Genomic DNA, 24,207 nt, shown 5'->3' with positions numbered 1-24,207 from the left:
TCCAAAGTGCAGGAGTAAAAACCTGCCGAGGAAATATGTCATTTTCGATTTTGTTGGCTTAAAAATATTCAAATATATTACATCTAGAAATATTGGAAACAGCACATTAAATATCCATCATGTATTTCTTTTGTAAAATGTATCTGTATAGCTTGCTATAGATTAAAAAAAAGATGAATTTCTTATTATTTTTGAAACACAATAAAACGAAATTCTATCAAATGAACTAGTTTCTCTCTTCTTCTATCAACACCTTTAAAGCGATCCTTGAAAGGAAAAAGCAACTGTTATATTTTCATTTATGACAGATCAAATATCTTTCTATCAACACTGAGACATAAAATAGTTTTAACTCAAAATTTCAAATTCAATTAAAAAAAAACGCACACGAAATCTTAGAAACAGCAGTTCCACTTGACCAGATGAATTTGACTTTTATTTTAGGTCTGTTGAATATTTAATAAAATCTTAGTTTCTTTTAAATTACTTAGTTTTGTAATTTATTTATCAGTGTCATTATCAAATCATGTTTTATATTCACTTCACATCATTTCAATACTTAAACTACATATATTTCCATTGTTTGTATGTTTGATTTCTTTATTCTCTGGTTGTGTTAATTGCACACTTGCTTATTGTAGCACAGCCTCGGGCATTATATTGAAGGCGCTGGCCGGATGTATCCCGTGCTCCTGTCTGTAGCTTGACTCTGTGTGTCAGCGGAGCGTCAGTCGCGTCTCGTCTCTCTTCCTCCGCTCGAGGACGCCTCGGAGAGAATTTCTCTCCGCCGATCTGCATCCAGTCACGGCGTCTCTGCGGAACACCGAGACCTGGAACAGTCCCACCGGATCCATCCGACGTCTGGAGGGCTGGAGTTTAACTGAAAATAAAACCGCGGATGGTTTTGTCTCCAGGCGGGGGACCTGGAAACCCGGGCCCGCAGTGGGAGCAGGGAGGAGGCCCCGACGCCCCCTTATTCTGACCCAGAAAACAGTATCGACGGCCGGGCTGCCTGTCAACTAGAAGGCCGGCTAGCCACTGGAGCTCGTAGGGTGGCACCCGGAGAGGACGAATAACGGGATACTTCTTTAGCCATTAGGACTTATTTTTGTCCTTCTTATTCACCAGGACGAATTTATCTGCGCTGTAAACATAAACAGCGTCCTTCTGGAGATCGGGGAGCTGGTGGCTAGCTAGCTCCGGGCTAGCTGTCCCAGTTAGCTCCCCCCCCCGGCAACCAGACAGCGCAGGCTCCGGAGCGGGTACGGAGCAATACAGGCGGTCTCTCGGTGCTTTCTCATCGTTTTACGGACTTCACCGGACATACCGATAATGGCTGCCTTAATCAAGGAAATCGTCAGCAGAAATAAAAGGCGATACCAGGAGGACGGCTTCGACCTGGACCTGACCTGTATCCTTTTACTGTTCACTCAACTTTACTATATTTTTACTGGTTTTGGTTAGCCTGTTTCGACAACGTTAGCTTGTTAGCTCTCAAACGTTATGCAGAACTGCATTCAAAATAATGTAATGATGCGAACACGCTGCTCACATAAAACAAGACGTTTTAACAGGCGGAGCTGCTGCCCATATCGGTGTGTATGTAATAGTTAAACAACCAAAGAAAAGGTGTAATAATCATTACAATTCAGTGCTCATGGATTGAAACTCTGAATCGAAGACAGAAACGTTTAGGGTAGCGATAAGCGTGAACAAAGCCTAAAAATGTATTAAATATCTGAAATGTTCTTTATGGGGCGATGTTTGCTTGTTTGTCAGGTGTTTATATCAATTGGTAACCTTTATTGGCATGTGTGTTGATACACTTGCAAGTTTGCCTTAAATGGGTAGTTTTTTCAACGGAGTCCGTGGTGCATACAGGAGAATGGGACTGAATCGGGCCAGCTACCCTTAGCAGGCGTTTATCCCCAGTCTGTCTACAATGATCCAGCTGTTTTTTATCAGGATACCTGATAACGTTTTATACGGCTCGGTCCCTAAAGATATTAAGTTGCTTGTGAGTTGTCTTATGTGTGTTTTCTGAGCAATGTTGAAAGTAGTAGTTGCTAACAGGCTAGCTAGGCTAACAGCGGTGTCAGTGGCGTTGCATCAGCAGCAGTTTGGACAGAGGAGCAGCTATCAGGCTGCAGCTGACTGAAACACACCTGAGAAAAGAACACCTGGAGAGAAATCAAACTCCCACTACCGTGCTCAGATACATTCTCTGATATCTAATCACAGACAATAACATTATTAGGAATGTGAACGAATATTTAGTGGCCGTCTTGTCTTCTGTGACAGTAAAGTGAATTAGCTCCAGTGTTTTCCTCTCATGTATTATGATTACATTCACAATTTACTGAAAACTAAAACCCCAGAACAGGATCTGCATCACTCTCTGCAATCCTCAAAGAGTCTTCAAACATCTGGATTAAAACGTATTCTGTCTGTTGAAACATGACAAAGATTTTCAACATCCTTCTTAAATTGTGTCTCTGTTTTTAATCAAACAAAGATGACTTATGTCTCTGCTCAATTTGTACACCGTGGACCAAAATGAAAGGTATTATCAGTTATATTGGTGTATGTTGGTGTTTCCTTCCACTGTTTTATATTTTCACAGTTAAGAACACGTTCATATTTCTTATGTCGGAGTCTTTGAGGATTCTGTGTTGTTAAATGTCAGACATCACCAGAGATTTCTTGTTAGGAGACTGTGGTGTCTCTAATGTAACAGTGACACATGAGAGGAACAAACAGGGTACATTTTTAAGCCAAAATTCCAAAGACTCACTGGTCCTAGCCTCTCAGAGGTGGTTGTTACTGGTTTTCTGAGTCTTCCGATGGTAAGCTGAACCTCGTACGACCCGAGACACTTAAAGATGAAATGACAGCAGGGAATTTTCACTATTTTCTGCCATTTTCTATAAAAGCTTAATTTAATCAGGTAATCTCACTGAGGTCAGAAAAGAAAGAAAAACCAAACGTGGTTTTATGGACATTTGAAAATGTCGACTTACCGAAAACATCTGGATGAAACAGATTTTTTACATTTCCTGTCCAGCAGCTGTAAAATGTGAAAATGTTTAAATGTTATTTGACAAATAATCTTCAACTGTTTTAATAATCATTAAATGTTAAAACAGTGTCAGACATGATCTGGTTCCTCAGTTTGTTTTGGGCTGCTTGACACATTGAGACATTTGAGTCACGTTTTTTATTTTATTTTTACAATTAATAGACAACAAATAATCAGCAGATTCATCGATAATGAAAATAAATGTTAGTTGCTGCCAAAATTCATATTTTGCTTTTATTGAGTACAGTCATGTGTCATCTCCGGCCGCCATCTTTGTTTGTATAGCTTGGTGTTGTTGTTCATGTTGCAGCAGACAGAATATTCTTTATCCAGATGTTGTAAAGAGTCTTTGAACAGCTGGACATGTTCAAACATAACCACGTTTTTATTTTTCAGGCAATCAAATTAGAGCTGCAACGATTATCAATTAATGGATTAGTTGATGGACAGAAAATTATTCTAATAATTGAATAATTGTTTTAGTAATTTTTAGATTGAGGCTCCTCAGTTCCATCTTCTCTGAAGGATTTGATGCTTTTCTCCACCAGACATGATTCTGTTTCAGACAATCAGACATTTGAAGAGTTTTCACTATTTTCTGACCTTTTTGATATTAAACCTGTATTTATTAATCAGGTAATATCATTGAGATAAGCTTCTGTTTTGAAAGAGAAACAAACATTGTTGTTTCTGGATAAACAGACTGATGTCTGTCTGCAGATAAATCGATGATAAAATGACGTCAGTCCAAGAGGAGCCACCTAAAAGACGGTGAAGTTGTTCTAATAAAAATATTAGCGCACACATTTGAACAGTTATGATCATTTGGCCACAAGAAGCATCAGTGTCTGGTTAATTCTAATATTAGAAGAGTCCCGGATGGTTTCAGAGTGAAGCAGCTGTTTAACAAACGTTAATCTTCATCACTGAAGTGTGAAACTGAAGACGTCTCTGATGAACATCCGTCTCTCCTTTGTGTCGTTAGTTAAAGTTCTTCAGCTGTAACGAGCTCAGTGCTGCCCCGTGTGGCCGGGAGCAGAACACACCCACTGTAACTCTAGGTGTCACTGAGGAGACACGTTTGACTAGATTTACAGGATTATTATCCAATTTAAGGAAACACAGACTGTTCGTTAGTTCTTTCTGATTAATATTAGGAAGACCAGATTTCGCAGCGCTGCTTCATGAACCACCGCTGTCATCGCTGCAACTGATGGTGATGTAGTTAAGTGAGATGAGACAATCTGACAGCGAACAGCCTCATCAGTGCTTTAAATGTTGTCTCTATGTTAAACATGTGAAGTCATTGTTCTGTGAGGCTGCAGGATGTCAGACTGTGTGTGTGTGTGTGTTCGCGCGCAGTATTGATGACATCATGGTTTTGTACTGGAGAGTTGAGTGGATCAGAGAGGATGAGCTGAAGGAACAGAGAACCAGAGAAGAAGAAGAAGAGAGACAGAGAGGAGGACGAGTGGAGAGAGTTGCTGGTTTGAATCCCAAAGCCTTCTGGGAAATTGTGGCAAGTTGGAGGCCAGCCTCTGTGTGTGTGTGTGTGTGTGTGTGTGTGTGTGTGTTAACAAGTAGCAGCGTGATGCTAACAGTGCAGCCGCAGGTCACCAGCATGACATCACTTCCTGTCCTCTGAGCATCCGTCTGGTGGAGGACTCGTCCAGTTCCAATCATCTGTGAAACACGAAACAGAAAAAAAGTCTGTACAATTTTAAAACATCAACAAGGTATTGATAATATTGAAGAGGCCACAGCCCTACAGCTTAGCTTAGCATAAAGACTGGAAACGGGGAAACAGCTAGCCTGGTTCACGATGATGACAAAATTCCAGGAAGTCATGACATGAGCTGCCACAAACCAGCAAGCTCGTTTCTCTCCAGACGACACCAACCAGATGTAATGTGTTAGTCAGCTTTAGAGGTGGAGTTTGTTAGCTTTGGACGGAGCCAGGCTATTCCCCTGTTTCCAGTCTCTATGCTAAACTAAGCTAACCGACTGTAGCTTCATATTTAGCATCCAGACATAAGGAATGGAATCAATCTGAACATCTGACTCTCAGTTTATATTCTGGCTCTTCAACCGCATCTGAAAGTCAAAAGCTGACAGGAAGAAGAAACCAAACCTCCCATTACCCTCACTGGGTCTTGCTGGGAGGCATTGTGGGAAATATAGGGAATCCTCTAAAGTAAATGACAAAATCTGCAGTTTGTGGTTGCTGTTAAATGTGTTTGAGGCTTTAGTTGTGTCTCTTCTGTGTTGATGTTTGATCAGAAAGCCGCCGGTTGAAGGTTGGACACATGGTGCTCATTGGTCACTGTTGGTAGGACACAGGAAGTGAACGGCCGTCAGACCCTGGACGTATAAAGCGACGCAGTCACAGCGTCACGTGATGAACCTGGAAGTTGTAATTACACAGTTTGGCCTGTATGTCAGATTGGATTCAAAGCCTGGTGCTCATCCCCGGGCTTGTCTCAGACTTGTGACTCTACTTCCTTCTGTGCTCATGAGGTCACATGATCACTAGAGGTCACTGTCAGTTAAACGTGCGTGTGTTTATTGAGTGTTTATTGATCCTTAACAGAGTGATCAGATATTTATCCAAACATCATCGCGATGGGTTTCCCTGCTGAGCGTCTGGAAGGAGTCTACAGGAACAACATCGACGATGTCGTACGGTGAGACGACTTCACTGTGTTCATTAATTCTCCACACTTCCTGCTGATCCTCCATCAGTTTGATATCTTGATTAAAATCTGTATCACTGTCAGTGAGTTTGTTTCCATCCTCATGTTTTTATTCACTTTCAATTTGCACATAAAAACATCAGAGTGGAAACAAACTCTAAATGTGTAAAAGTGTTTCCTGAGGAGGCTGCAACCTTCCTCACATGAACACATGAAACTAACACAGATGTCATGTTTCCACCATGTTCTTTACATGGTTCTCCATCGTTTGAGCTTCGACTGGAGCTCTTTAATGATGTCATCTCATTGTGTCTTCTTCTTCTGTGGTGGTTTAATGGCAGCGACTGGAAAATTAGCTCCACCAGCTGTTTATATCATGTTCACACAGCAGCAGTGGAGGGAAACCTGACTGGTGCTCAGTCCGTTTAGTCAACAATAAAACAGTTGACAGCAGACGTGCTGCGTTCAAGGACACTGACTTGTGACTCTGACAAGAAGCTGAACCTGTTTGTCTCTTTTTTAGGTTTTTAGACTCGAAGCACAAGAATCACTATAAGATCTACAACCTGTAAGTACTGACTGATTAAATACATTACAAACGTAGCCACTGTAGTAGTGAGTGATCCTCATGTTCTTTCACCAGCAGCAGCTCATATCAGCCGTCTCCAACGGTTCGTTCAGTGACAAACTAAAGTGCTGTTATTCAGGTCCAGAACATCATCAGTGAGCTACGAGGACTTTGTCTGGATTTGAGATTGGTGCTGTCCCTGTTTGTGGTAACATCTGCCTCTCTGTCCACAGATGTGCGGAGCGACATTATGACACAGCAAAGTTCAACTGTCGAGGTGAGATTCATGGATGATGGAGGGAGGCTTCTTGGACCTCATGACCTCATTTTAATTGAGCGTCTTGCTGCCAGTGTGTGACGTGTCTCACAGCTCGGTCCTGTCTGTGTCTCTGTCAGTTGCTCAGTATCCGTTCGAGGACCACAACCCCCCCCAGCTGGAGCTGATCAAGCCATTCTGCGAGGACTTGGATCAGTGGCTGAGCGAAGACGAGCAGCACGTCGCCGCCATCCACTGCAAGGCAGGAAAAGGCCGCACCGGCGTCATGATCTGCGCCTACCTGCTGCACCGAGGCAAGTTTCAGGAAGCTCAGGAGGCTCTGGACTTCTACGGAGAGGTCCGCACCCGGGACAAGAAGGTAAGATACCATGTCGTCAGTGTTTAATACTGCTTGCATTAATGATACTGCAACATATTTTTAACAATATTAATAAATAAATTAACAGTGGCTCAGTTCTGGCACTTTGATCCTCTGACCGTTTGAAGATGCTGGATTGTGTCCTGATTGCTTGTTTTAACTTCTGGTCATGCTACTTATTGTCAGTTTAGGTTGGAGAGGTTCATAATGGTGGTCATTCGTTCCTTTCGGTCGGTTTAAACATTTAGAAATGTGTGATGGTTTTCTGCCCTGGAAGAAGTACTGTACATACAGAACTCCATAAGAAAAAGGCCTAAATTAAAGAAAAAGCAGAAGCATTTCCAAAGCTTGTTTAAAATGACCCCACTGCTTAATGGCACTTACACTGTGTGTGTGTGTGTGTGTGTGTGTGTGTGTGTGTGTGTGTGTGTGTGTGTGTGTGTGTGTGTGTGTGCGCGCGCGCGCGCGCAGGGTGTGACCATCCCCAGTCAGCGGCGTTACGTCATCTACTACAGCTTCCTGCTGAGGAACCAGCTGCTGTACAAACCTGTCGCTCTGCTCTTCCACAAGATGCTGTTTGAAACCATCCCCATGTTCACTGGTGGCACCTGCAGTAAGTCTGTCTGTCTGTGGGCAGGTACAATATTAGACAGATTAAGAAAACCAAACAGTGATGAATGAAACCAGTATCAAGTGAATGAAGTGTGGTGTTGTTGGTGCAGATCCTCAGTTTGTGGTGTACCAGCTGAAGGTGAAGATCCACACGTCTAACCCCACCAACACCCGGCGGGAAGACAAACTGATGCTGTTTGAGTTCCCGCAGCCACTTCCTGTCTGTGGAGACATCAAGGTGGAGTTCTTCCACAAGCAGAACAAGATGATGAAGAAGGTGAGGAGGAGTCATTGCAGTCGATGATTCTTTTTAAATGTTGAAGTAAACAAATGTCAAATTTATTCAATTTGCAATTAATCAACTAAAATTCACAGACATGAAAAGAATCAGAACCAGTGTGATGTGCAGCTGCGGTACGTGGATGTGTCGTGTTTTATTTTGTTACACTTTTAATTTTCACTCATTTATCTGACGTTGACTCCTCAAATGTGTCCTGATTAAACCTGAAATGCAGCTTCAGAGAGTAATCAGACCCCTTCACCAACAATAACCCAAAATGACAAAGTGAATATATTCCGTCTATATTCAGCTCTTTTTACAGTACAGCCTCAAGTCTTCTTGTGTAGCTCGTCTTAAATATGGTAGGTGGTCTTGGTCACCTCCCTGACCGACGACCCTCTCGCCCGGTTAGTTTTGTGGATCCACCAGGAGCCTTCTTCCGTTCACAGCGATGAAGCCCTCTTTAGGATCGGTTTCCACTCTACGGTCTAGAGTATCAAACCATTCCTAAAGATCTTTGCCTCCACACAGTTTGATGGCAGACGTCCATCAGTTGAAGTTACCACAGGTACATTTTTAGTAAACGTGCAAACATTTAAATGTGTTTTCACTTTGTCATATGGATCATTGTGTAATTAATTGCCAAAAGGTGAATGTAATCCCAATGAGTTCAAATCTTTAACAAAGTCAAATGACGGGGTCTGAACATTTTCCAAACACACTGTGTCTCTGAGGCAAGTCAGTTTTATTCATTCAGCCCCAAATCACAAAGTAGTTTCAGGATCTTTACAATCTGTCAGCACTTCCCTCTGACCCTCTGTCCTCAGACAAGTGGTTTAGATAAGGAACAACAAACCTCTTCCTCCAGGACTCTACAGAGTAGACAGCTGGACCTGTTACCTCAAACAGCTGTTGATCCCATCAGATTGTGTCCTTCCAGGAAAAGATGTTCCACTTTTGGGTCAACACCTTCTTCATCCCGGGGCCAGAGGAGAACCTCGACAAACTGGAGAACGGCAGCGCCGGGACACCGCGGGAACCGTCTGACAGAACGCACCAGAACCTGGGGATGATGACAACAATGATGATGGGAGGAGAAACCAACGACAGAGACTACTTGGTTCTCAGTCTGACCAAGAACGACCTGGACAAGGCCAACAAAGACAAGGCCAACAGGAACTTCTCCCCGAACTTCAAGGTAAAACATTTCTGTTGGTTTCATCTCTCAGCTGCATTTCATCTGGTTGATAAAGAAAACAGAAGAGGTTAATTACCAAATAGTTTTCAGAGCTATTAGACGGGTAATGACTTAACAAAGGGCCGTGACTCCATGCCTCCTGGGAACAAACCCCGTCATGAGCGGGATCCAGCGGGTTCAGAATCCAACAATCTAACTGATTTTATTGTTCTCTGCAGGTGAAACTGTATTTCACCAAGACGGTGGAGGAAGGAGCGAACTGTGACGCGAGCAGCACGTCGGCCTCAGTGACGCCTGATGTCAGCGACAACGAGCCGGATCACTACCGCTACTCCGACACGACAGACTCGGACCCGGAGAACGAGCCCTTCGAAGAGGACCATCACAATCAGATCACAAAAGTCTGACACACACACACTCTCACACACACATACAGATATATATATATATATATATATATATATATATATATACAGTATGTATGTATGTATGTATACACACTCATGAACCCCCAAACTAAAACTAGCGTGTTGTTAGCTAACGGGGGAATATAACCGACAAACCAGAACTGATCTGTGGGACTCAAAGAGCTCAGATCAGAATATAAGCCCCTCCCCCCCTCCAATCTTCTGCTCAATGCACAGCTGGACAATCACATGACATGGTGGTCGGAGGTGAGGAGGGCAAGGATAATGTGTGGGCGGGGCCAGGCAAAGGACGGCGAATGGACAGTGAGACAGTTGAATGGACAGACAGGACATAAAATAAAGGAGTAAAACTTGAATATAAACAAACTGAAAGACAAGTAGACTTCTTTAGTGACTACACCGAGATGTTTGTTGGATAAATCCCCACAATCCCCCTTCCTTCCTTCCTGACCAGGTCTAGGTGACTTTATGCAGACCAATCTTCATTGTTTTCCGTCTCTTCAATCTTCAGTTTTGTGAAGCTGTTTTGGGGAGTTGACTCTTCTCTCTGTGTGCTAACGAACAATGAAACGAACAGACTGGACCGGATTGAGCTGGTTTGGATCAGTATCACTTTGGATCAGTCTTAGCAGTCAAGTGTGGATCAGTCCAAACTGGTTTGGACCAGTCAGTCGAAGTCCGTTACGAGTTGTCCAACTATGGAACACAAATGAATTACAGCCTTCTTTAATCTCAAATCTTGTGTTCTGACAGTTTACCGCGATGACTTTTTGTGTTCTTGACGTTGGAAACTCTCCTACCAAAGAACGTCTGAGCCCTCCAAACGTATCTGTTAAATCTCTAACCCAGTCATGAGTCATGTTTGGACCCAGGAGGACCAGTCTCCTCGCTGGTCACCAGATGTTGACCAGTCTGAACTGGTTTTGGGACGAAGCAGCACACAGAGAGAAGTGACAGCCTGTTGTTTGAATGTGACAGTGGAGAAGAGAAACTGCTGCAAATCTGTCAATCATCTACTGTTGAACACACACATACAGTACAAACCTACTGTGAACAAAAATGCTATTACTACTTTCTGTCTGTCTGTCTGTCTGTCTACAGTTTTGCACAGAAGGTTCTCTTCAGCCCTTCAATCAGCTCCTCCAGTTACAGAACAGTTATTTTCGTTATACTCTGACTTATATCAAACATTAAGCTAAACTACAAACAAGCTACACACAGTATAACCATTCCTTCAGCCAGATCTATACACCTATGTAGGCTAACACACCCTGACTCAAACTAAAGCAGACATCTATTACTCCAGAGCGCTTGGTTTTGATGTGCCTGGGATGACAGGCGGGTGGGGTTTGCACTATAAAGGACAGTTCACTGAATATTATTGGCTTTGTACGTATTTCTGGGTAAGCTCAGTCCATCCAGCTCGTCTCATGTTGTGCTGATTAGTGTGCAGTTGAAAGGTAGTCCTTTTATAAAGCTGCCGTTTGTGAGGTTCAGAGTTTCTCAACCTTGGGGTCAGGACCCAACATGGGTCTGTGCTAGATATCTAAGACGGATAAAGTGATGTTTGCTTGATAGATGTTTTGCAAATATCACTGTCTGTCTCCCTCTGTGCTCTTGAAGACCTTTGATTCTCAAGTATTTTGGGATCACCGGCCAGAAGAGGTTGAGAAGCCCTGTTCTACCAAGGTGCCAGAAGTTTGTTTGAGCATGTTCTTAAATCAGCGCCCCAGCTGCTGACCAGACAGCTTCCAGCAGGTTTCATGACCACAGTCGCTCTCGAGAGTCATGAGGTTCAGCCTCTGTGTGTCTGGTGTCTGACATTTCAAAAAGGGTGGTGCTCTATAATTACTATTACTCTGTCCATAGACTATTAATCGTTTTACTCACTTCTACTTCTTGGAGACATTTAAGCTCTTAAAGTCTTGCAAACTGTACCTTTAACGCCAGGGACACAGTTTGTGGATCACATTAGCATTACAACAGGTTCATGACTATTCCGTCTGCCAAAGGGACATTAAGGATGCTCTGATTTGTCTTTTAGATCCTAGATTTAATGAGAGGAAATCAATCCAAAACTAATCACCAATTGGTTCATTGGCTCTTACTGAATGTTGGGGAGAAACTTAAAACCTTTTTCTAAATGTAAACAGACTTTTGGATGATTATTGTGTGGATGTACCTTCTTATGTCCTCAAAGCAAGCTTCCCCCTGCTCGTCCAGTGTTTTACTGCAAAAACTAGCACAGTTGGACTTAAAGTGACAGGGCAGTGAACTATCTCAGATGCCTGTGCAGTTCGGAACAAGCGGTGAAAGCACTGTTACAAGGTTTGTTTGCATCACCCAAGTTGCAATCAAGTTTTATAATCAATAAATGTAGACACCACCTATGAAGTCATTTGTGTTAAATAGCAGCCCCAGTTGCATCAGATTGATTGGAGCATCCGTAATGATCATCTAAAGGAAGATCTGCCTCCAGATCGGGGGTGGGTAGAAGTTTTAGTCGTGATGTCTGATTTCCGTCCTAACATTTGGTGCTACTACGTATCATTGGCTCTGCATTGGTCCCGTGGTTATTGATTGTTCATCTTAGGTGTGGTATCAAGACTCTGGATTGGGTCTTGAAGTTCCTGTTGTTGACCCTGTAGGCCTTGTCAAGAGCCTGATCACACAGGACGTACTCTGGAGGCTAGAAAGCACGAAATCCTCAGTGTAGCTTTTATTCTGAGAAGCTGCCACCGCAGACGCACTGACAATGTATGTCCCACAGAAGACTCTTAGAGAGAAGACATGTTATATTTCCCAACCTTAAATTCCATCTTGACCTCAGAACAGGGCCCGAACTCGAAAGGCCAATGACAATAATAAGATAAGCGTGTTTTGTTACAATCATGATATCTCGGATGTGTCAAAAAACGGGGTTGACCCTGAACAGGGAGAGAAGAGGCCCCTCCTGGACCCGTCCGTCGGGAGGGCTGAACAGGAACAACGAACATAAACTATTACTCCAATATTCTTCTTCATGTCAGAGCTAACGGAGAAAGACCCGCTTTAGCTTTCATCTGATTGGAAAGCAAAGAAATGGCCTCAGAGTTGTAGGGTGTTCTTCCCACGCCAGAGCCAGAAAGTGTCCACTAAAATACAGACAATCATACGGTTGGAAACACCTCATCTATGATTGTTTTTGACATTCTGATCAGCTTGGAACAAGTCAAAAAAGGTGCCTGCCTGCGTCCTGTGTGGTCACATCTTGAGGTGTAGCACTCGGGTTCAATGAAAACCTCTTGTCTCAGCCATTGCCGGTCCTTCAGTTCATCTTGTTGGGTTCAAGGTGCTAAGCTAAGCTAGCCAGGGCTGATGCTGAGCCTGTTGTCCATCTGTGGTGCTCTCTACCAGCCACGAGTGTTCGTCCAGTCTTGATCTGTGACACCAAGCAGCTCTGTCGTCAGTGTGGCGACCTATCCACAAGCTCTGTTTGTCTATTTTACAGCTACTACAACACTTCCTGTCTGGAGTCCTGTTAGGTGCTGTCAGGTCTGGCCTCACTTCCTGTCTCAGCCCATTCAGACATGACTGGTGTGTAGACTTGTTCAGTGGAGCTTAAAAGCCTTGAAAAGCTTAAAAAGTTCACCCAGAAATCACAACTAACTTCTGCAAACTGGTGTGGACTCCGGAAACAGAACCAGCAAACCTGGATTACATTTTCCACAGTATCGCAGAAATGTGTTTGTATTTTCAAACCGGCATCTTGGCAAATTGAAGAATATTTAATCTTGAGTGTTTTAGAATCTTCAACCTTTAACAGTAACTGCAGCACAGTTTGATAATGGACGTTTAGAAGTCAGAACGACAAGGTCCGTGTCTGAGTTCTAGTCCCTCTTGTAGAACGCTGGCTGCACATACTTGTATGCTCTGAATGGGTTTCCGGTATTTGAGGCCAGGCAGGTGCTGTCCACGTCTCTGACTGTTTCAGGTGCTTGATATTTTCTTCTGACCACCACGTTCTAGTTCAACTAAGTCAAGTCCATCTGGGAGATTTGGACAGAAATGATTGTCGTTTGTAAGTTAACAGAACCAGTGTCGATTCAGAAAGAGGAATTCCTTAAATCAAATTTGACAAAATTTGGCAACAGACATTTGCCATATCTAAGACTACTCAATGAACGTTTTCAAGTTTCCACCAGAAGTTCAGGGTTCCTGCACCAATCCAGAAAGTCAGAGAAAACAGAAGAGGAAGAGACAAAAACAGTAGCGGAGAATCACCTATGTGTGTTGACATAAAGACCTGACCATGTTTCCATTGAAGTCAATGACGTCTGATACCAGTTTGAATCTGGAATCTGTAAAGGAACCTTGAACTTGGTTTTGCCGTTTTATGCCCCCAAATACTTCTCTGAAATAACTTTTAAACAATCACAGTTTTATCCACGGAAGAATATACTCAAACTTCCTTCAGTGAGAAAGCTGTTTTGTCTGTTTTAGCCAACCAGACGACTTCAACTCTTTCTGTTTACATCTCACCACCAAACCTGCCAAAATGAAGCTCAGACTCTGATGTTTGATTTTGTAATGTTTTGTTTGTTGGTTGGTTAGTTTGGAGTTGACAAGGTAAACATGGTCAATGTTCATGTTCCTGCTTCTTTTTGCCTTAAGGTGTGGTCACGTTCGCCCTGCGTTCAACAGATGAGATGTCAGGGAAGTCTGGAGTGACAATTTGAATAATGGAGTCTGCATTTCAGAACCCAACGGATTAGTGTTTCTATTGGCCGAACGTGCAAATTCAAAGACGAAGGTGAACTCTCACCTGCCCCTCGGCCGGAGACGGCTGGCGGTCGCACTGCATCGACTATGATTGAAGTGAATGAGAGATGGAACAAGTATTCGCAGGACCATGTGACCGCACCTTTACCTGAAGCCAGCGACAGTTTTATGCTCCTCCACAGTTCTGGACAGTTGCTCTGCATCTCAGAGTCGTGTACACCGACCACGCCTGTCAATCTTTGAACATTGAGTGCAGTGAAAGGATCAGCATCATGAAACAAGTTCACAACATTTATTTAAATGTTTCGATCCCAGCTGGATCTTTGTCTGTCAAAAAGATTAAAAATTATCTTTTATAAATATACAGGCTGCTGTATGATGACAGGTGTGTTTAAACATCCAAATTGTTTTTTTCACATTTCAAAATGATCAACAGTTGACCTCCACTAAGCCCCGCCCCCTTGGTTACTGTCGCTAACCTGCCGATCTTTCCGTTTACAGTGATGACAGATGGAGGTTCACGGTAAACCTGAGACTTGGTCTTGTACACGGCTCTGATCCCTCAGAGTCAGTCCCTGTGCAGAAACTGTTGTTGCTTCTTTCACTTTTTGCTCAGCGGTCCAGTGTTTCTGTTCATGATGACGATTGTCTTGTTTTTATTTGTCAGGTATTGATTTTGTAATCAAAAAACAGAAAACTCACCATAACTACCGGCCTGTATCACCGTGGAGACAACATTTCATGTTAAACTGACCCCCCCTGCTCCCCCAGTTCTTTTATTCTTTCCCTTCTTGTTTTATAATGAAATAAAAACACTGTAAAGGTGAATAAACTATTTATAAGCATCTGTTTGTGTTGCTTTTGGAATTCTTTTACTACAGCTCCCATAAGTCTCAAGCTGTCTTCAAACTTAATCCCCCACCACTAATATTCACTCAGCGAAGTCAAGTCATCAAACAAAGTTTTATTATTTTCTAATTCATTTGTTTCTCTCAAAACAACCACAAAGAGACGCAATGTTAGCATGCTAACATGAGCTAATCAGCAGTAAACACAGTCCAGGTGAAGCTGATGGATGTCATTATTTCTGTCTCACTGGACAGACGCAGGGGCTCCTCAGTTGAACTTAAAATAAATACATTGAAATAAATCTGCATTTAAACGACGTCATGAGTGTCTGCAGAAACATGTTACAGATCTACCAGTGACTTGGCAGAAATTATAATCGCTTCCCCCACAATGCACTGCAGCAGAACTACTGAGCACGCTCCAAACTGAGAGACTGGAGAACAGGCAAGGAGAAATTAGGTCACACACACACACACACACACACACACACACACACACACACACACACACACACACACACACACACACACACACACACACACAGCCTTGTGGGCACCAAACCATAACTAATTCTGTCTTATCTGCTTCTATAAAAAGATCAAAGAAAGTGTGAAGCAGCAGAGAAACCACCAACCAGCTTCTTCCCTCGTCTGTTGGACGACTCCTCAGAATATACAGACATCTGTCTGGCATCAGTCAGGCCAGGTTTAAGTGACCCCTCGGTCAGGCCAGGTATAAGTGACCCCTCGGTCAGGCCAGGTATAAGTGACCCGTCTGTCAGGCCAGGTGTAAGTGACTGACCCGTCAGTCAGGCCAGGTATAAGTGACCGCTCGGTCAGGCCAGGTGTAAGTGACCGACCCGTCTGTCAGGCCAGGTGTAAGTGACCCCTCGGTCAGGCCAGGTGTAAGTGACCGACCCGTCTGTCAGGCCAGGTGTAAGTGACCCCTCGGTCAGGCCAGGTGTAAGTGACTGACCCGTCTGTCAGGCCAGGTGTAAGTGACCGACCCGTCAGTCAGGCCAGGTGTAAGTGACCCCTCGGTCAGGCCAGGTGTAAGTGACTGACCCGCCTGTCAGGCCAGGTATAAGTGACCCCTCGATCAGGCCAGGTGTAAGTGACTGACCCGCCTGTCAGGCCAGGTATAAGTGACCCCTCGGTCAGGCCAGGTGTAAGTGACCGACCCGTCGGTCAGGCCAGGTATAAGTGACCCCTCGGTCAGGCCAGGTATAAGTGACCCGTCTGTCAGGCCAGGTGTAAGTGACTGACCCGTCAGTCAGGCCAGGTATAAGTGACCGCTCGGTCAGGCCAGGTGTAAGTGACCGACCCGTCTGTCAGGCCAGGTGTAAGTGACCCCTCGGTCAGGCCAGGTGTAAGTGACCGACCCGTCTGTCAGGCCAGGTGTAAGTGACCCCTCGGTCAGGCCAGGTGTAAGTGACTGACCCGTCTGTCAGGCCAGGTGTAAGTGACCGACCCGTCAGTCAGGCCAGGTGTAAGTGACCCCTCGGTCAGGCCAGGTGTAAGTGACTGACCCGCCTGTCAGGCCAGGTATAAGTGACCCCTCGATCAGGCCAGGTGTAAGTGACTGACCCGCCTGTCAGGCCAGGTATAAGTGACCCCTCGGTCAGGCCAGGTGTAAGTGACCGACCCGTCGGTCAGGCCAGGCGTAAGTGACCGCTCGGTCAGGCCAGGTATAAGTGACCCGTCGGTCAGGCCAGGTATAAGTGATTGACCCGTCGGTCAGGCCAGGTATAAGTGACTGACCCGCCTGTCAGGCCAGGTATAAGTGACCCCTCGATCAGGCCAGGCCAGCTGGTTTAGACTAAAGCTCAGCTGCAGTTTAAAGGTTGTGATTTTTTTATGACACAAAATAATTGTTGAACTTAAAATCCTCTTTAAAAAATAGATTTTTTAATCCATTCAGGAATTCAGAAATGTATTAATTTAAAGACAAAAGACTAAAAAACAATAACATTTCTCTAAATTTAATGAATCACTTCAAAAACTATCAACTATCAACTTTTATTGATTATTGACGCGGGTAAAGGTCAGGTCCTCCTGGTGAGTCGTCCACAGTCTGAGTCACTTTCTGTTGTGTCGGCGGCGTCACAGCGAGGCCTTCAGCACACTGAGCATGCTCAGTGCCGACTCCACGCAGCCGTCGAAGTTGGAGTGGCTGAAGGCGTCGCCGCCGCAGATGAGCAGCGGGCGGTCGAGGACGGTCATCTGACCCGGACAGTCCGGCACCGAGGTCAGCACCTGCAGGAGGGACGGGGGGGGGGGGGTCGTAAATCAAACGCTCCCTAGCTGAGTGGAGTTCATGGTAAGAATGTCAGTAGGATCTGTCCGTTTTCACAGGACTGGCTCACCTGGGAGTACCTCCACTTCTGACACTTGATGCTAATTGGCTGAGGCAGACCAGGAAGCAGCTTGTGGAGCTCCTGTAAGATGATTGGCTGGACGTCCTCCTTGTCTTTCTCCAGGTGCTCCAGGCCAAACGGGACGCTGGTGTGGACGACAAGGGACGGGCCATGACCGGGAACGTCTGAATGGACACAAACAGAGAAATTCAGCTGGTTACTTTGAGGTCAGAGCGATGTCACACTGGTGCGTTCAAGGAGAATCCGACATCTGAAAGTCAGCTGCATAAGAAGGAAAACGTTCAGTCATTTTGTTTGATTAAAAATGTTTCAGTTCAGCGTTCAACAGTCAAGCTAATTAGTGTTGAGGCTCCGCCCACTGAGCTAATGAGATTTTTTTATCGGTCAGGATGGGTGACATCTCACCCCTGATCGGACATCAGCAGAGTTTGACCTCATCCACACAGGTAAGACAGGAGGACAGGTGAGCAGACAGACAGAAGAGCAGACTGACCTGCGTTGCGTTTGCGGGAGTCTGCAGCGACGTAGCAGATGCAGGGGTTGTCAGTGACGTATTTAGCCGCCCAAGGAAAACTGAAGACCACGTCTGGAGGGAAGAAGAGAGCGACAGCAAAACGAGACGAGTACACGACCCCGTCTAACTGCTGCTTCTGCTGGACAGACAGCACTGAGAGACAGACAGGCAGACAGTGAGACAGACAGAGAGAGAGAGGGTAAGATCTTGAGTGACCACGTTATGATTCGGGACTCATCTGCGTCCCTCCCATGTGGCTGTTTACCAGGCAGGGGGTCTCTGATGACACAGTATCAACTTGCATTATGGGAAATGTAGGTTCCAGTGTTCTTGAGGCTCGAACCACAAGAGGAACTAACATGTTTACACATCTGGACTCCAAGTGATGTCTCTGTCTGGTCCCTCTGGAGCCTGAAGCTTGTGGACGTTTGAACACATCTCAGCTCTGATTGGACGATTTCGCAGACGGTTGAAGTTTCAGACGGTTGAAGTTTTATCGCAGACGGTTGAAGTTTCATCTCAGACAGTTGAAGTTTCAGACGGTTGAAGTTTTATCGCAGACGGTTGAAGTTTCATCTCAGACGGTTGAAGTTTTATTGCAGACGGTTGAAGTTTCATCTCAGACCGTTGAAGTTTCATCTCAGACGGTTGAAGTTTCATCTCAGACGGTTGAAGTTTCATCTCAGACCGTTGAAGTTTCATCTCAGACGGTTGAAGTTTCAGACGGTTGAAGTTTCATCTCAGACCGTTGAAGTTTCATCTCAGACGGTTGAAGTTTCATCTCAGACGGTTGAAGTTTCATCTCAGACCGTTGAAGTTTCAGACGGTTGAAGTTTTATCGCAGACGGTTGAAGTTTCATCTCAGACGGTTGAAGTTTCATCTCAGACCGTTGAAGTTTCAGACGGTTGAAGTTTCATCTCAGACGGTTGAAGTTTCATCTCAGACGGTTGAAGTTTCAGACGGTTGAAGTTTCATCTCAGACCGTTGAAGTTTCATCTCAGACGGTTGAAGTTTCATCTCAGACGGTTGAAGTTTTATTGCAGACGGTTGAAGTTTCATCTCAGACGGTTGAAGTTTCATCTCAGACAGTTGAAGTTTCATCTCAGACGGTTGAAGTTTTATTGCAGACGGTTGAAGTTTCATCTCAGACGGTTGAAGTTTTATTGCAGACGGTTGAAGTTTTATCGCAGACGGTTGAAGTTTCATCTCAGACGGTTGAAGTTTCATCTCAGACCGTTGAAGTTTCATCTCAGACGGTTGAAGTTTTATTGCAGACGGTTGAAGTTTTATTGCAGACGGTTGAAGTTTTATCGCAGACGGTTGAAGTTTCATCTCAGACCGTTGAAGTTTCATCTCAGACGGTTGAAGTTTTATTGCAGACGGTTGAAGTTTCATCTCAGACCGTTGAAGTTTCATCTCAGACGGTTGAAGTTTCATCTCAGACGGTTGAAGTTTTAACGCAGACGGTTGTTGTGTAGCCGTTGACGACGACTGTCAGCTTTTCTTCCTTTTGTTCGTTGTTTGTGGAGAAGACAACAACAGCTGTTAAAGTTCAACCTGTCAGCTGGTTTAGTCAGACTAGTTTGATTAGTCTGTGCGAGGTGTGTATGTGCAGTGTATAGTGTTTATAGATAGAAGTGTGTGTACAGTGTGTACATGACTGCAGGTTTATATATATATGAGTAAGTATAAATTCTTGAATCTGATTAGAGGAGACAGGTCAAACATTAAACATCATCATCATCATCTTTCTTTCTTCGTTGTTCAGACTTTTCCATGATTCACATCTGTGATAGAGAAACAGGCTGCAGCCTTACTGCGCACACACACACACACGCACACACTGCATCTAATAATAACATGAGTGTGAGTGTGCATTTCACTGTGTGTGTGTGTGTGTGTGTGTGTGTGTGTGTGTCAGCACAAAGGAAATGGGCGCTGTCCCCTGTCAGCCAATCAGATGAGCTGAAGATGACATCATCATCATCTAGAGACACACACGAGGAGGAGGCCGTCACACACACACATCCAGAAAGTTCTGCAGCTTTTAAGAAGAGTGTGTTCACCATCGACCAATCAGAGACGAGGGAAGTGATTTACCATCAGAGGAGGTGTATTGATCCTGTGAGTGAGTGAGTGAGTGAGTGAGTGAGTGAGTGAGTGAGTGAGTGTGTGTGTGTGTGTGTGTGTGTGTGTGTGTGTGTGTGTGTGTGTGTTATTTGGTCTAAACTCTCTCCAAGAGGAGGAAGCAGTCATCATCTGGCCTCGTCAAAGTAAAAGCCCTGAGAAATGTTCAGTCCTGCTGTTCTGGGATCAGTCCTCTGAATATCTGAATAAAAATATTTATTATTATATTTATTTATCTATTTATATTTATATAACACTGTTTCTATAATCAGTGACTGTCACATTGACATGAATGATCAACTTGATTCATAACCAATTAAAACAAATCAATAAGTGTTTTTCATCCCAGCGGCTGCTGCCTCCCTGTGGTCAGACTGCTCCACCACAAGCAGGACTGAGTACTACTCAGTGTGTACTCAGTGTACTGAATAGTACTCAGTAGATTATGATTCATCACTACAGACTCACAGGATGTGAAGCTCAGGAGCACGATCAGCTTCTAACTGACAACAGGAAGTCACAAGGCATGCTGGGTAAAACAGCTCGTCATTTCTAGTGTTTTTGTGTCGGTGAAGAAGACGAGGGGTTGTTCAGCCTGCAGACTGAACCTGCAGCCTGAGGCTCCATCAGATGAAGGTGTTTGTGTACCTGCGTCCTCCTCATCTACAACATGCTGATTTAAGAGTTGACGTCCTGAAACCTGGAACACAGTTTGAGTTGTTCTGTAGTCAGTGGTTCATGTTGTAGACCATGATGGTCTGGACCTGATCCCTGGTCCTCTCTGGTGTCTCATCCACTCAGGCTGGACACAGTCATTCTATCTTTGTGAGGACGTATTGGCCAATTTAAACTATTCAGCCTTTACTTAAGTAAAAGTACTGAAGTATCATCAGCAAAATGTACTTAAAGTATTGAAGTAAAAGTACTCATTCTGCTGAACAACAGCTTATTTGATGTTTTAGTTCATATATTATTTAAATGCCTGAGAAAGAATCTGTTGTTTAAAGATATTTTGTTTTTAACTTTGGAGAATTTCTGCTTCTTAAACAAGAAACACATTAAAAACAACAGGTTGAATATTCTCACTGCTCTTTTCAAAGTGTTTTCAGTTTAATATTTGAGATGAAGTGAAGGAGAAACATGAAATACCTCATGATTGTACTTGAGTACAGTACTTGAGTAAATGTACTTGTACCACTGGTCCTCACAGGTATAGAAGTATAAATGTGTGTCTCACTGTGTCCCAAGTCTCCCTGCAGCTGCAGTATCTGAGGGACCGGCATCGTCAGGACGACGGCGTCAAACGTCTCGCTGCCTCCCACCTTCCTCTGGACCTCCCATGATGCACCGCGGCGGTACAGGCCGGTCACATGATGCTCAAAGAACAAATCAGCTCCTGAGACGCAGACAGACAATCAAACTGTAAATAATAGAAAGATCTGAACTCAATGTTCACTTACTAGCTTTCTATATATCTTTGTGTCTCCATGTTGGAGATGAACTTCATTATTTCTTCTATCAGAAACAGAAGAAACTGGATTTAATGTGGACGTCTGGCTGATCCCAGATCAGCCTTCAGTGTCCCAGAGGGAGCTGACACTGAAAACAATCTGTTGGAGTTAAAGAAGTGAGCTGACTGGACCTCTGCAGCTGCACGCTACCTTAGCCGCTACTAGCATAACACACCACAATCTACCACACAACTGTCAGAGGGAGAGCTGCATTGTGGGCATTGTAGGCACCAGATCTAAGAAGAAGAAGAGGAATGTGTGGAGTAAAACAGGATCTCTCTGGTTCTGCTGCGTCGTGACATGATAAATCTGAGGAGGTGCATCTGTCCCCCTGTTTCCAGTCTTTATGCTAAGCTAAGCTAAGCTAAGCAGCTGCTGTCTATAGAGAGAGGTATCATCTAAACATGTAACTCAGAGAGGAAGAGAAGAAGAAGAAGATTACACTAAATGTTGAAGTGTTCAATTAAAACAATGATGAAGATGTGACTGAAAGGTCTGGAACGAAGAAGATTATTTTGTCAAACTGCTGTTTCTAAAGTCAAGAATGAAGAGAACAGGTAGGCGTGTACCTGACTCAGACAGGAAGTGTTTGACCACACTGCACATGCCCAGTGGCGTCATGTAGTCCTTGCTGCCTTCTCTCTGCTTCAGTCCTTCAACCAGAGAGTCGAGAGGCTGCAGGACGCCTGAAGACAGCAGCTCAGAGTAGAAACTGACACACACACACACACACACACACACACACTGAGACCTTCACAATAACAGCCCTCATGATGATTGTTAAACTGAAGTGGACTGAACAGGTGTGTGTCCTACCTGTGGTGAGACTGAGCGTAGGCCGACGTGGCTGTGATGTACTGAGCTCCAAGATCAGCTGAGTGAGACGACGGGTCGGGAGGACGACTGGTGGACATCCTGCCACCTGAGAGACAGACAGGCAGACAGACAGGCAGGCAGAGAGAGACACAGACAGACAGGCAGACAGACAGACAGAGAGAGACACAGACAGGCAGACAGACAGGCAGAGAGAGACACAGACAGACAGGCAGACAGACAGGCAGAGAGAGACACAGACAGGCAGACAGACAGGCAGGCAGAGAGAGACACAGACAGACAGGCAGACAGACAGGCAGAGAGAGAGACAGGCGACATCAGGAAGATTATCCACTGATATTTAAGAAGTCTTCAGTCCGGGTGTAAACTCTGAGTGAAGATCTGACACCTCTGTCTGAACAGGACTCGCACCTCTCTCCACTGCAGACAGGCGTGTTTCAGGATCTAACTGGTAGAACAGATTCTGTACTTTCATTATTGTATTTTATTCATTTTAGTGTCGGCCTCACCTCTAATTTCTTGCCAGAGTAATGTTGTTGTTATTAAGTTATCTTAATGGACCACTTTCAAGCCGCATTGAAGAAGAGTAGTGTAACTCTGTGTGGAATATAAAATTGTAAGATTTCTGAATGAAGATCTGACTGACAGACTCACCTGAGCCCCTCGCCTTGTCCCACACCACTATCTGAACTTTGTTCTGCATTTCTCTCCTCAGCAGACATGCGCACAGGCTGCCTGTCAGGCCTGCTCCGACTATCAGAACCCGGGACATTTTTAGCACGGAACCGCAGACGGGCTAAGACTACAACGGGAATATAAACCGGGTTTTAACAGTTCCAGTCCGGCTCGTCTTTGGCTCCACAGCGGCAGAAGTTAAACACGCCCCCTGCGTTATAAAACAGCTGAATGATGATGGACCAACAAAAACTATCCCGGGATCAGGACAGTGTCACGCACCCGGAAAAAACACGGAACATCCGACGGAGATTTTCAAAATAAATGTCTTAATGCGTCCAAATGAATCAAAAACCGAACAACATGAGGAGAAACAAAGAGGGAAACGTTTAACACACCAATGTGCGACTGCTGGTTCACAGATAAACAAAACAAACCTCAAGCTAAAGACTTCTGCTCCTCAGAATTGATCTGTTTTTTTAAGTACACCATGTACTTATACTTATCTTGAGTATTTCAATTTGATGCTACTTCATTTCAGAGGAAAAACTGTGATTTGTACTCCACTACAGCTGGAGTCACTTTTATTCTGAGTAATATTTTACATACAAATAAAATACAGTGAATTATAATTCTCACACATTTCATGTTGAATATACGAGTAAACACATAGAAGTACGATTTTAACATACTTGTACTTTACTTGAGTATTTCCATTCTATTTTACTTTCTACTTCTACAGCACTACATTTATCTGACAGCTTTATCATAAAACACATGATATGACGCAGTACAAACTACTATTCATCTACCCAGTAGTACACAAAGAATCTAAAGGTGGCTCCACATTGATGAAATACAACACTAAAATGCTGCAACATGTTTTCATTAGTGATAATAGCAGGATCATATGTATTTCAAAACTTTTTTAGCTGATTGTAAATGGTTATACAAGGGGTTCGTCGGTGTGGGTTAGTGGTTTGTACACGGTGCACGTTGTTTCTTATTGTTTGTGGTGACAGCTGGTGCTTTTATTCTGAAGGTGAATTAACTGTTTGTTTGAAA

General features: G+C 44.1%; 2 protein-coding genes across 4 annotated transcripts; one reads left to right on the top strand and one right to left on the bottom strand.

The window, feature by feature from the left end:
• The first annotated feature begins 1,179 nt into the window (after positions 1-1,179).
• ptenb (phosphatase and tensin homolog B) lies at positions 1,180-9,472 on the top strand. Of its 2 annotated transcripts, none has more exons than XM_070926921.1 (9): positions 1,180-1,411; positions 5,679-5,763; positions 6,296-6,340; positions 6,574-6,617; positions 6,737-6,975; positions 7,447-7,588; positions 7,698-7,864; positions 8,808-9,065; positions 9,284-9,472. In XM_070926921.1, exons 1-9 carry the CDS (start codon positions 1,333-1,335, stop codon positions 9,470-9,472), a joined length of 1,248 nt encoding a protein of 415 aa, XP_070783022.1. In that variant the 5' UTR covers positions 1,180-1,332. The 2 variants fall into 2 exon arrangements, with proteins under 2 accessions (XP_070783022.1, XP_070783021.1); XM_070926920.1 differs by having other exon boundaries at positions 1,283-1,411; positions 7,447-7,645.
• Positions 9,473-17,068: 7,596 nt separating this feature from the next.
• On the bottom strand, positions 17,069-23,316 carry rnls (renalase, FAD-dependent amine oxidase). Of its 2 annotated transcripts, none has more exons than XM_070927406.1 (7): positions 23,122-23,316; positions 22,450-22,555; positions 22,203-22,345; positions 21,360-21,518; positions 17,974-18,147; positions 17,469-17,644; positions 17,069-17,358 (listed from the first exon to the last, which is right to left on the bottom strand). In XM_070927406.1, the coding sequence occupies exons 1-7, from the start codon at positions 23,237-23,239 to the stop codon at positions 17,206-17,208; spliced, it is 1,029 nt and encodes a 342-aa protein (XP_070783507.1). In that variant the 5' UTR covers positions 23,240-23,316; the 3' UTR covers positions 17,069-17,205. The 2 variants fall into 2 exon arrangements, with proteins under 2 accessions (XP_070783507.1, XP_070783508.1); XM_070927407.1 differs by having other exon boundaries at positions 17,974-18,066.
• Between the last annotated feature and the right edge of the window lie 891 nt (positions 23,317-24,207).

This window comes from Enoplosus armatus, chromosome 20 (genome assembly GCF_043641665.1).
Source record: "Enoplosus armatus isolate fEnoArm2 chromosome 20, fEnoArm2.hap1, whole genome shotgun sequence".
Taxonomy (NCBI): domain Eukaryota; kingdom Metazoa; phylum Chordata; class Actinopteri; order Centrarchiformes; family Enoplosidae; genus Enoplosus; species Enoplosus armatus.
The sequence above is the reverse complement of the archived record's forward strand: the minus strand, read 5'-3'. Positions and strand labels throughout refer to the sequence as shown.